The 13,101-nt window shown below is 39.7% G+C and overlaps 1 protein-coding gene across 1 annotated transcript in view; it reads right to left on the bottom strand.

The window, feature by feature from the left end:
• ANKS6 (ankyrin repeat and sterile alpha motif domain containing 6) overlaps positions 1 to 13,101 on the bottom strand; it is a 36,903-nt gene that overhangs the window by 22,726 nt on the left and 1,076 nt on the right. Inside the window, exons 2-4 of the mRNA XM_009996523.1 lie at positions 9,744 to 10,243; positions 5,639 to 5,683; positions 1,077 to 1,281 (exon numbers count right to left, since the gene is read on the bottom strand). Coding sequence (XP_009994825.1) covers positions 1,077 to 1,281; positions 5,639 to 5,683; positions 9,744 to 10,243 — 750 coding nt within the window. The remainder of the gene's footprint in view (positions 1 to 1,076; positions 1,282 to 5,638; positions 5,684 to 9,743; positions 10,244 to 13,101) is intronic.

Raw genomic sequence — 13,101 nt, 5'->3', positions numbered from 1 at the left:
AAGCACTCGGCTGCACTTCCCAATTTCACAAACAAGACAAGTGCCTGAGTATGGGCTAGGGGATGTGCTAGCAGCTCTGCACATGGCGTTCTGCCGGCTGCTTCTAGACCAGCTGCGGGGTGGCTGCTGATAAGCAAAATGGCCACACCAGAAAAACTGACCGTCAGGCACTTCTGTGAAATTCCTATACCTACTATCAGTACATGCTGGTGACAAAGCAGGTAATTGCTTCTCAGGCAGGCACCAGGAACTACTTCAAAAAATTTTCACACATCAAAGAGAACTCGACCTCCTGTTTTTCTCCTCTGTTGGATTTTCATAATCAAATGAGATCTGCTGACTAAAAATAAAAGCCAAAGCAGAATATCTGCATTTGTACAATTAATGTGAGCATTAGCAGGCAGTGAAGTGAATCTTCACCTTCCTCAGGGCCACCATCTACAATAACAGAGAAAAGCTGGCCTAAAATTAGTATCCTACCAAGTATATGACAGAGATCACATGTGAAGTATCAGGCCAATTTCTCCTAAATATCTAACTGCATTTATAATGTAGCTTTAGAGAACATGACAATCAGTTCTCCAGTGGGTGCATTTCAGAAAACTCAATGAAAACTAAAGGTTAATAGGTGAACATAAGAATGACTTTAAGACTGGAAAATATGACACACTGAAGGGTGACTGTCTTCAAGTTTCAGAACTTGATGTAGGCCTACAGCCCTGGCAGGGTGTGATACTATCTTACAAAATACTGAAAAACACTAAAAATCAAAGAATGAAAGTTGGAATCTGCACTAAACCTCCTAGTGCCTACTTGGAGCACCATGTTTTCAGCACCTACCAAGAAATATTCGAGTTCCCAAACATGCCACTCATTCCAAAATCCAAACAGCACTCAGGTCTGCTCTGAAAAGCTGAGGGCAGTCCAAGAACAATGGAGAACTGAGGCCATAAATCTCTCAATTTCTCATTAAGGCTCCTATTCTTCCAGAGTCAGTATCAAAAAGATTTTTTCTATTGATTGTAAGAAGAATTTATCTTCTTTACTGCTAGACCCACAGAGAGCACATATCTTACCCATGGTATGTGGCCTGCATTAGTGCTGTCCAGCCATGAACATTATCCTGTTTGTCAATATCAGCATTTTTCTCAACAAGGAGCTGAACAAGGGGCAGCTGTCCAGTTACAGCTGCAATCATTAATGGAGATGCACCATCAACATTGGTAATGTTGACCTGACTTGGGTCTTCATCAACGATCTCCTTAACCAGCTGGAAGTTTCCTGTAAAACAGTGATAAAACATAATTTACAGAGAAGCAACAGAGATCTGCTTAGCCACTGAACTCACGCATTTTGATTTGCTAGCAATGGGTCTACATTTAGTGGAATTAAAACAGAAAATATAAAGTACTACAGCAACTGCAACACTAAAGCTAAGTATCTGTACTCATTTTTGGCCTTTTAGTTGATCAGTACACCTTCCCAGGCTACATAAAACTGTGGCATATGCATGAGGCACTGTTTTTCCTCCTTTTCCTTACCTGTACACCTATAGTATAATCCTATTACAAGAATAATTCTCTGAAATTATCAACTCAGGTACAAAGGCTGTATAAACTGCAATGCGTTCCACAGGTGAAGAAAAAAGTAGGGAGTATTTCTCTTAAGTTGTAATAAGATCATGTTGTGCAAGGAAAACTGCTAATGCTGAAACACCATGATTTGTCCTTCCGCAGGACAGAGATCCCTCTTGCACTTCCATAGGCTGCAATCAGAAAGCAACATTTTAAAATCAAAAAGAGTGGGAACAAAGACACTCTGAAAGGTGATGGAGGTCATCCCTTGCCTTAAGCAGACAGAACACCACCCCAGGTCACACTGAGCCCTAAGCTACTCATACAAAGGTGGTTCACTGATTCTGAAAACTTCTATTGATGTAATTCCACAATGTCCCACGGAATTAATATCTTCTACTACTCTAAATTCTTACAATCAGAAAGTTTGGTTCTTTCTATTCTGCCTCCAATACTTAAATTAAATCTTCAATGCAGAACTTCCCTTCTCCTTGCTCAGCAGTAATAGATTATTCCTGTCATCTTTCTAGTCCTTTAAAAGTGAACCTAACATTCCAGTTTCCACATAAAGAGACTGGTAGCCACTGAGTTCTTGCTTATGTTATGAAAAACAGTACAAAATATGCTGAATATTTTTTAACCACGTTGTGTTTTTTTCCTAAACCTTTATAAAGGTAGGAATGAGCACATTTTAAGTACCTATGAGGTAGGCAGGGTCATCCTAGGAAGAGAGTTTAAGCTCCCTCAGCTCCCTTACTTTTTTGATGACATATGTCAGGCAAAGGCAGGTAAGAAGCTATGAAGAAAAAAAAATATTTGTGACCAAGTATCTACCACCATAGGCACAAAGGCAAAAAGAAACAAATCACAGAATCAAACTGGTTCAGGTTGGAAGGGGCCTTTAAAGGTCATCTAGTCCAATCCCCTTACCCTGGGCAGGGACACCTCCCACTATAGGTTACTTAGAGCCCCATCCAACATGACCTTGAATGTCTCCAGGGATGGGACTTCTACTGTCTCTCTGGGCAACCTGTGCAGGGTTTCACCATCCTCACTGCAAAAAATATCTTCCTAATACCTAGCCTAAATCTACCCTCTTTCAGTTTAAAACCATTACCCCTTGTCTTATCACTACAGGTCCTGCTAAAACGTTTGTCCCATCTTTCTTATAGACACCCTTTTTGTACTGAAAGGCTGTAATAAGGTCAGTCCAGAGTTTTCTCATCTTCTGCCTGAACAACCCCAACTGTCTCAGCCTGTCTTCATAGGAGAGTTGCTCCATTGCTCTGATCATTTTTGTGACCCTCCTCTGGACCGATTCCAACAGGTCCATACCTTTCTTGTACTGAGGACCCGAGAGCTGGACACAGTATTCCAGGTGGAGTCTCATGAAAGTGGAGTAGAAGAGAATCAGCTCCTCAGCTCCCTCAACCTGCTAGCCATATTCCTTTTGATGCAGCCCAGAATACAACTGGCCTTCTGAACTGTGAAAGCACACTGCTGGTTCTTGTCTAGCTTTTCATCTACCGAGACAACCAAGTCCTCTCATGCAGGGCTCCTCTCAATCCCTTCATCCCTCAGCCTCTGTTGATACCGGGGATTACCCCAATCCAGGTGGAGGACCTTGCACTTGGCCTTATTAAACCTCATTAAGTTCACAAAGGCCCACTTTTTGAGCCTGTCCAGGTCCCTCTGGACCGCATCCTGTCCCTCAGGCATGTCAACTGTCATGCAAATGGAAAAATCCTCACTTGTAAAAAATACCTTTAGATGGTAAACTGCTTTGTGATATGGACTGCCTTTAGCTCAATCACAAGCATGAACATTTTCCTTGGAAAACCAGTCAGAATTGGAGACTATGCTGGCAGGCACTTGAATGCACTCACTGAAAAACACCCACACGTGCCACTCAGTTAATTTCTTGGAACAGAAAAGACACAAAAACACATAACTAATTTTTTGTATCTTTGTTTAGTAAAAGAGAGCAGGTGGCTTTTTTATACAGACCCGCATCACAGACTCGGTTAAACAGAAACCTTGGAACCTACAGACTCCAAATTTGACTTTGAACTCTGGCCTGGATACTTCTTAACATAATGAGTTGGGCTTTCCACAGTGCTGCCATCCATAGCCAAGCATTTCAGAAAAAAAACCAAAACAAATACAACAACAAAAAAGGTGTATCCTGACCCGTATTTATTTATCTCCCCTCCAAGACTTCTTCTGACCCAGCACTAACATTTGTAAATCTCAAACTAAAAATCACAGGGGTACAACAAGGGCAGCTGAACTCCCTAAAATGTAATAGATTTGAGGTCTTCCTAGAAAGAGGTTTTGGTAGCTTACATGTGAAGAGTTGACATTTAAGAGAGAGATCCTGGTACTGCTACCTATCGCCTCTTTCTTCTCCACTGTTTTGTCTGCTGATTTCCAGTTCTGGCAGCCTGAAAAGCCATAAAGTTTCTGAGACAGCGACTTACAATGTTAATTGAAAAGCAACTGTTACACTGTTGTAGCAAACCCGGGATGAGATCTAAATGCTAAAGCTAGGCTTGATAATTTAAAACACGCCTCTTAAGTTTACAATAGGAATGCAGCAACAATAAAACTTGGAAGATAACTGTTCCTTTAAAAGAGGCATTGCCATTTGGATAGATGTTGAGCAAAAGTGGTATTTTCCTTCACAAAAATCACTCATTTACAAACAATAATGATTAATAATAATGATGATGATAAAAGATCTAAAAATCCATTAGAAACTGTGAAAGTTGCTAACTCAGAGCTCTCTTCAGGTTGCAGATTCCTGTTGAAAGCAAGAAGTTGAACCACATGGAAGGCTTCCTGATTATGTTACAGTCAAGAGTGTGTACATGAACAAAAAAAAACAAAACTGAAATAAGAGTCCTCAACCCTAAAGCTCATTTATTCTGTATGCACATATCACAGACATGACAGGTAGAGCCATCCTTTCTATGAGCCTTTCATAGAGCCATATATTCTATGTCACAAAAGCACAGCAAAGCTGTACTATCAATATTTCCCCATTGTCTCAGGCTCTTAGTCCCAGGTAAGGGCAGGCTGACTGGAGAAGAAGTAAACCTCTTACGTCTCATGGGATACCTTTCATGTCTTCACTGGACGTAAGATTTAATCTCACGTGGGAATGACACCTTCAAATGTTTGGAAAAAAACCCAACAAATTAAATAGATCCATGAGGAACTTGTCTCCACTACTGAATGACTGATTTTTTTCTGGCTGTATATAACTAAGACTTCTGGCAATAGGCTATATGCTATCATGAAGCTGAAAACAAATGGCAAAATAGCAATTATAAGAGCAGTAATCAGGTAAGGTTCAAGTATTGCATCTCTCTAACCTGTCAAAGAAATTGCAAACAGTGCAGTTTCCTGATCTGTGACTTTATCAGGAATCTCAGCAGAAAGTGAATAGTCCTGTTTCCCGTGCCAAAGCCATCAGACAGCAAAACTCAAGCCAAATTAATTACTTCAGCACATTTTCCTATGCTGGAAGATGCAGGAGGAGACCTGAAAGCAGCTTGCCATCTTTCACAGGTACAACCCATCATAGCCTAGATAAAATTTAAAACAACAGGATAGCACTGGCTCTGTTTGCCATGGAACAGTCTTACCAATTGTGTGCTCATGAAAGTATGACAGTCACTCTTGCTCATAACAGTACATGCAAAATCTGAGACTCATTCCTTTCTTGAAGCAACTTTGAAGAGCAATTGCAACGCTCATACGAGTAGAGGCCAGCGTATTTTTGCACATTAGCATTTCTCATACTTCCACGTTTATCATATTTAAAAAATCACATTCAAGTTAGCATGGTTTTGGAATAAATGAAACTACTGAATCACATATTTTGGTGTGTAGGCCACAAGCAGGAGTTATAAATATTTTCTTATATTGGAATGTGAAGAAAAAATGAACTACAGAAATAAATGTATTTTTTAAATGAAAAGAAAAATAAGGAAAAAAACAGAGTCATATATAAAAACAGAATTAACAAACATGCTCTGAAGAGTCTTGTCAGTACTTACCCAATTTTAAAGCATGAAAGACATCAGGTTGCCTCTTTTCTGTATCTGGAAAACATATTCCTATTAGCAATCATTGAAAAAAACAAAAACTTCTAGTAAACTTTTTATAGCAAAAACTATTAAAAAAATTACATAAAGGTACTATAAAGCACATGCCTAGGCATACATTTAATACAACCAAAGAAAACATTGATAACCTTTTTATTCCTTTTGGGAAGAATGACTCACCTGTACAGCCCGCTGTGCAAAGTTAAAGATACAAACTATAATAAAACATCTTCACAGGCTTTTGCTTTTCAACTGTCATTCTCAGTCAGGAAATTGTATTTGGGCACTTCTGTGCTTCCTGCCTGGAAGACTAAAAGTACCAATTAAAGAACCACAGTATGGTTCTGTGGTCTGGTGCGAAACACTTTACTACAACGAACACTCCAATGGTACAGGATTATTTTATAAGATGACTCAAAAGCAGCTTTGTGAGATATCCCATTTCCATTTCCTCCTCAGTATTACCAGGTTAATTTGTGAAGGTTAAAAAAATAACAGTGATGATTTAACTACATGGCTTGCTATTTGTGCATTAATAGATATCCTTCAGCTTCCACATCATTGTCTCCATAATAAGAACTGTGATTATTACAAATTTTAGTATTTTGAGTGAAGGATCTTTCCTTTTGACAGTCCTTCAAAGTGCTTTGAAACTGCTGACACTACATAAGATGAGGAAAACACTGTGAGATACTTTGCACCTTGCACTAAACCCAGAAAAATATATCCTTCTCCATCTTCCATCTGACACTACAGAATCAATGGGGTAAAAAGATTTTAAGTAAACAAGGAGACATTGAGAGATTTCCTGAGCTTGATTCTGTCATTTTCATAATAATGAATATATAATAGCTCAACTGCAAAGGAAGTAATTTGAAAATGCTGAACAGAAGCAATTTCCAGAAAACACCCCCCCCCAATAAGAAACTTAAGACTGGGAAAGAGAACTGTGGGTCCTACATTTCCCAGTTCAGAAACTGATCTTACAGAAGGAACTGTGTATGAGCTCACCATTGGAAACCAAGTTTCAAAAGACTAGTTTAGAACAGACTCAGATTCCTTGTTTAGCATGTAAAAAGCCTGAAGAGGGGTAGCCTCAGGGAGCAGGAAACCTCAAGGAGATGCCAGAAGGAAGGACTGCTGTTCAGGTATTCTGAAGAAAGGACATGGACAGAAGACAGATAACACCCAGGCTGCCATTTTAGGTAGTTTTGAATTTGTTACTAAAAACAGCCATGAGAAGAGAGCTGCTTTCCTTTAGTAGGCAAATTGCTCTATCTTTGGCAATGGACCAGAAGGTAAGTTCCTTTTCTGTTGCCTTCTGTATAAGAGAAAGGATCTTTTCTATCCCAGGATATACAAGACTCCAGTGTTAGGGCAAGACTGAAGCCATGGTCAAAAATAAATGCAGAAATTTTTGTGGAAGCTTCACATTTTTGCCCCCAATTAGCTACTACCCTTCTGCTGATGGTAAACTCTCCTTCAGTACAGATGACAGGAACACTCACCTGCTTCAACACAAGTTCACCATCCTAGCTTAAACAGATTTCTTCAATACTGTGAGTCATACGACTATAGAAGAATTTCTAGACCCATTAAGCCAACTCTGATTGCACACAAGCTCTGTATGTGCAAATGCATGGGAAAGATATAAAGCACTGCAATATTGAATCCCACAGATGTTTTGATGTCTGTTCCGATGTCTATTACTCAGAGACTGGTCTACAGTGAGCCAGTTCTGTCTGGCTGTCAGTTGTATGAAAGCTAGCTCCAAGTAGCTCTAACTTAGCTATCTCCTAGCTCCAACTTAACCTATGAATCAACATCTAACTAAGTGAACACCTTCTTTGAAGAAATGTCAGAGTTTTGTCCTTGCTTCTTAGAAGTACAAGGAGAACTTGATCTGCATGACTGACACCAAAATTTAATAAAAATTAACCATTTGGGATATTGTGGATATGTCCACATGGTAATCTAATATAGATGTAATTAGACAGGATTTAAATGAGCCTATTTGGATACCACAAGCAGTAGCGAGATTGGAGTAGACTACCCTACCCTATGGCTTTCTGCCACCATGGCTGGATGTGTGGTAGCACCTGGAAAAAGTTCTTACTAGAGCTAGCCATATCCTTAGATTTCAAAGCAAGTTCTCCAAAGCCAAAAAATCTAGATACAGCTCTTCCAAATCCACTTGTTAAGCACCTCTTAGTACCTGTCTGCATCATAAAGCACAAATACTTTGAAAAGTGTCCCACAAACAGCCGTATAGAGAATAAGGTCTCAATCTCTGAAATGACTTATTGACATTCAAACACAATGTCCAAACCAAACTGTTTGATTTAACGTAATGCATTTCTGTTAGCATAAATAAACTTCTGGAGAATAAAAACGGACACTGCAATGCTTTAATAAAACTAACATGACAGTCATGACATTATTTTATAGAACCAACTAAAAAAGAAAAGCTAATTTGGAAAGAGATCTGGGTGACATATCCACAATAAGTAAAAAATACTAAAAAACTAAATTCATTAACATTTCAAACTGACAGGGGACAGCAAGTAGGTTTAACCTTTATCTTAAAAAAATTAATAATCCTAGAAAAATACATATAAAAAACAGATTATAAATTGGGTTAGTAATTTTAAAAAACCTTGGGAAATTAATTGTAAAGACATAAAAGATATTCTATCTTTTTGGTTGAGTATGTGGTACTGGATATAACTGGTTAAAGCTGAAGGAAAAACGCAGTAGTCTGTTTGCATGCACCCTCCGAGGCCTTCAGATCACCCAGTACAAAATATTAGTTCTCTCCACAAAATCCTGGATTCCTTATAACCTTCCATACTAATAGCTAAAGCTACATGACCACCACACACTTTTTAATTACAAAGTCACAAAATGTGTCTTTCCGAGTTCTCTTGTCTCATTCAGTGCATATGAATGCGCTACAGGGCAAAATTAAAAACCATAAAAACAGTATTTCCTAACTTCCTTTTAATTTAGATTTGCATTGAAATAATGTTATTTTAATCTAGTCCAGTACACACAAGAGCAGTATGCACACACACAAACAGGCATATTCACGTCTGAAGGGAGGAGGTTGCTTACAAATTTTATGAAATCCTGAAGTTAATCAGGTATTCCTCTCTTCTGCAAGGGACAGAAAAATAGAGGATGTGCTGACTTGTTATTCATCCACATTGTGTTGGGTTTTTTTAGAATACACAGTCCACTACCAAAGGACTTTGAGGAGGTTTCATATATTCAGAGAGGAGTAGAAGAAACTGTTCAACTTCCTCTGGTTCTCTGCATGTCACAGCCCTTGTATGTGACACCCAGTGAAGAAAATCCAATTACGAGTTTCAGAAAGGCCTTCAACCTTGATTTCAACTGTTACACACCTTTACTTTTCCAGGTGTACACGCTTCACCACAAAATATACTTTTACTTCCCATTCAAATTCTTCTAACTTTAAACTCAGTTTTTTTTTTAATTTGGCTGCCATATAAAAAGGCCCTCCAGTACCAATTACCTGTCCTTAACATGGACACTTTATTAACCACCCTTCCACATGAAAAAAAGACAGACTGAACTTCTTCATTCTCTTCTTACAAGGCTGATTTTCTAGATTTTATATATTTTGGGTTTAGAGTCTGCGATACCTTTTCTTTTATATCCTATAGTGTTTTTTATGTTCCTTCTGTAGTGCCATTTCAAGCAGTCCTTTGCATTTTCTTCCTAAATGAGCACCTGGATCAAATGTTTTAAAGGCAAAAAACCCCAAGATTTAAAACATTAAAACATTTTAAAATGTTTCAAATTGGTTTTATTGCAGGACAGGAATCTCATCATGCTAACACAGAGTTAATCTGCAGAAGTTGGGTATTCTTACCTCATCTGAGGAAGGTGCACCTACTCCAGCATTTTCAAGAGAGTCTAGTTACAAATTATAAAGAACATCATGTACCTACAAAATAACTCCTCCAAATTCTAAATATGTAATCAGAACTTCAAGAAAGAAAAACAAAAAACAAAAACAAACACTCCGTACCTGCCTGAGGCCTGATTGTTGTGAGAGATTCCAGGTAGTCCTTCATGTCTCTGTGTTTGAAGCCAACAGAGATTTCAAAAGGTGTTTTATGTAGTACGTTCAGGTGATCAGGATTGGCACCTTTCTCCATGAGCTGCTGTGCCAAGCTCACCTTTCCAGTAACAGCTGCCAGCATTAAAGGACTCCAGCCCATAGATTTCACAGAGTAATTACAATCAGCTCCCCAGTCTAATAAAAGATGTACCACTGCCTCATGTCCATGCTGAGCAGCTGCCATTAGAGGAGTGATATCAGGAAGATCATCTCTGCTGCTGGTAAGTACACTTGTGCTAAAATGGTCGTAATTGTCCACAAAAGCTCCAGATTCCAGCAAGAATTTCACCATGCTGACATGGCCACCTCTGGAGGCCATTGTGAGGACACTGGCTCCTAACTTATTTTGAGCATTGAGATCAGCACCATTCTCCAGCAAGATGTGAGCAACGCTTAGATGTCCCAATCTGGAGAGAAACAGATGAGGAGAAGAATTAACACCTCGGATGGCAGAGGCTTCTCAAGGACAACTGACATACTCTGAACGTGGAAAACTTGGTTACCAAATTGGTTACTGATTAATACACTATATAGGATCATGCAGGCATCACTGAATGTGACAGTGGTCACCTTACCAGAGGGGAGCAACCCACAGATGAGGATTGTAAACTAAACCATTCCACACGTGCCAGGGACCATGCTCATACATCAGTCCTCAATTTAAGAGGATGGTCTGGTCAAAGCAGCAATGTGCTAGCCTCATTTTCAACTGCATGGCATCAACACACAACTTCCATCAACCAGAGTAATTTTCAACCACTTATTTTGAGGCCTGTATCAGATTCAGGAATCAAAGCCAGTTTGTTTGCAGAGATCTTAAATTAAGTACCCTCATTACCACTGAATCAGTAAAAACTTCTAAAAGTAAATGCTAAAGAAAAAAAGAAAAATAGCATGTTATGAACTGGATAGGCAATCCTTTGCATTTACATCCTCCCTTGCTTTCCAGTTATGAACCATCAATGAACCCCTACAATGGACAAAGGCTCAGAGAAAATAGAAAGCTCAGAAGAGAATGTAACAAGTGGCCACAGCTGTTGTAAAGTAAGTTCAACTTTTCTCAACACAAAGGCAACTAGAGAGCTGCCTTTGTTTTAGAGAAACAGCTCTATCAGCAAAGCATACAACTGGCTGTGCAAACGGCCTTCCTTAAAACAATCAATAGGAATTTATCCTCCTGAGTCAGCCAGAACAGCACAGGGACAGTGTCTACACAGCTCACCCCAACTCAGCACACTGAAACCAAGCAGCCAATTAAACAAATTCTGAAGAGAGCAAGGGACTTACGCTGATTCCACCCAACATATTCCTCCCTGGCAACTGAGGATGTCCAGCAGTGTGACAGAGAGCATGCTGTTTGCCTTCTGGTTCAACTGTGTCCTGCAGTTGCTAAGTCAGGCATGTGTTATGATTTCAGGAGATCACTGTATCACTAGGCTAAATGAAAATCCTGTGTAACATCAAGTATCTTCCAATAAGGAAACTTGGTACTAAGGAACTAAACCCTCCTTGTCTGGATTATCTAAAATAACTTGGTCAGTGTTGAACTCAGACACCAGTTTCATCAGTAACTCTGCTTTGATACCACTGGATTATGAGAGGCTCTCTTTGTCAGTAAACAAAAGACAATCATGCAAGCCACACACTTAACCAGCTAGCTAACCATGAAAAAAACTGAAACTCTTCGCTGTTCCTCAGTTGAGGAATCATACATTTTAATAAACGTAATACACAGACAATATATGTACTTCGCATTCTTGTTACAGATCCCATACATTACCGTATGCTCGTGCAGTGTTTCACACAATCAAACTTTGATCCTGAAAGCAGCCTTCGTACACTGCAGCAAAGCACATGCTAGTTGAGGAAATGCTGAAGAATGCTGCTAACCACTAACTGCAGACACGAGAACAAAACTCCCTAGTTTTGTTTCAGAAAGTACACAGTTGCAGAAGGAAGCCTCCAGGGTCTGTCTAGCCCCTACCTCTTTCTTACTGTCTTTCACTGTGTCACCTCAGTAAAGCCTGCAACTACTGTACACATTATTAACTTCATGCATATATACTCTCTCCTGTGCAATTTCAACAGGACTGACCACAGGCAGAAAATTAAACCTAAGCTTGTGAAAACATTATGTTTCCTTTCTGGTTATCCATTAAAAAGAAAAAGAGAAGCATGCCCTTCCTTCCACTTAATGCTTTCTCCACAGGTTTCAATGGTATCTACAGCACTTTTCAAATGGCAGCAAGTAATGCCTTTAAAACACTGACAGGGTTATAGTGATTTTTGTTTATTGTTTTTAGAGGATGAGTGCATGGTTTTCATTAAGGAAAGAAAAAAAACCTCAGTTTCTGCATTTTCTTTTAACCTTCATGAAATAACAAAATTGTTGAACCTTGTCTTCCTTGTTCTTACTGAGAAACCAGCTGTGTGACTCATTCTTTGGGAACTTTCTATGGGCTTTAATTGAAAAGAGAAATGTTGACTTTGAAACGGACTCATTTCTTCCAAGTATTTTAATCTGTTATGAAACACACACACACAAAAGCAACCAACAAAAAACCCCAACCAAAACCATTCACCCTCTCAATTAAGCATCGATTTACTACAGGAAAGCATTGCCCTCCGACCTTGCAAAGCACATCTGTAAACCTATAAGGTATTTGTATATGTAAAGATAAGAACAAACATGGGCATTAGTAATACAGGAACCTGCTAAAACCCAGCTATGGGCTACCTAAAGCATGGCATCATAGATGCAAAAGCAATTTAGTTTTGTCATGAAAACTCTCAGCAATTATTTTCTGTATCCTCCAGTGAGCCACTTAAGAAAATACGGAAAAGCCAAATGAAATTACTTATTTCTGTTTGCTTCGGGATGCTTTATGTCAGAAGTGAGTTTTCAACAGGTATCAAAAAAGCCAACAGCAAATGAAGCAAGGGCGTGCAGGTATCTGATTTCCACAGAAATGGGGAAAAGAGGAGAGAGGTGCCTGCATGTCCAGGTTACCTCTGACCGCAACTCTGCACTGGCTTTGCCCAGACACAGCACCCACAGCAGCTTCAACCACTACATCCCTAACACGGAAAGGGGAACCCCAACGCCTCAGCGCGACACCTGGCCACATTTAAACTCGGAAATTCCTCCTCACCCCCCCCCAACCCCCCGGGGGAAGGTACCAGAGGACCCCAGGACTGCGGCCTACAACGTGGCGCCCCGGCGCCCGCCCCAACCCACACACAAGGCCCCGCCGAATCCCCCACC

This window comes from Chaetura pelagica, unplaced genomic scaffold, assembly GCF_000747805.2.
Source record: "Chaetura pelagica isolate M959 unplaced genomic scaffold, ChaPel_1.0 scaffold82, whole genome shotgun sequence".
Taxonomy (NCBI): domain Eukaryota; kingdom Metazoa; phylum Chordata; class Aves; order Apodiformes; family Apodidae; genus Chaetura; species Chaetura pelagica.
The sequence above is the reverse complement of the archived record's forward strand: the minus strand, read 5'-3'. Positions and strand labels throughout refer to the sequence as shown.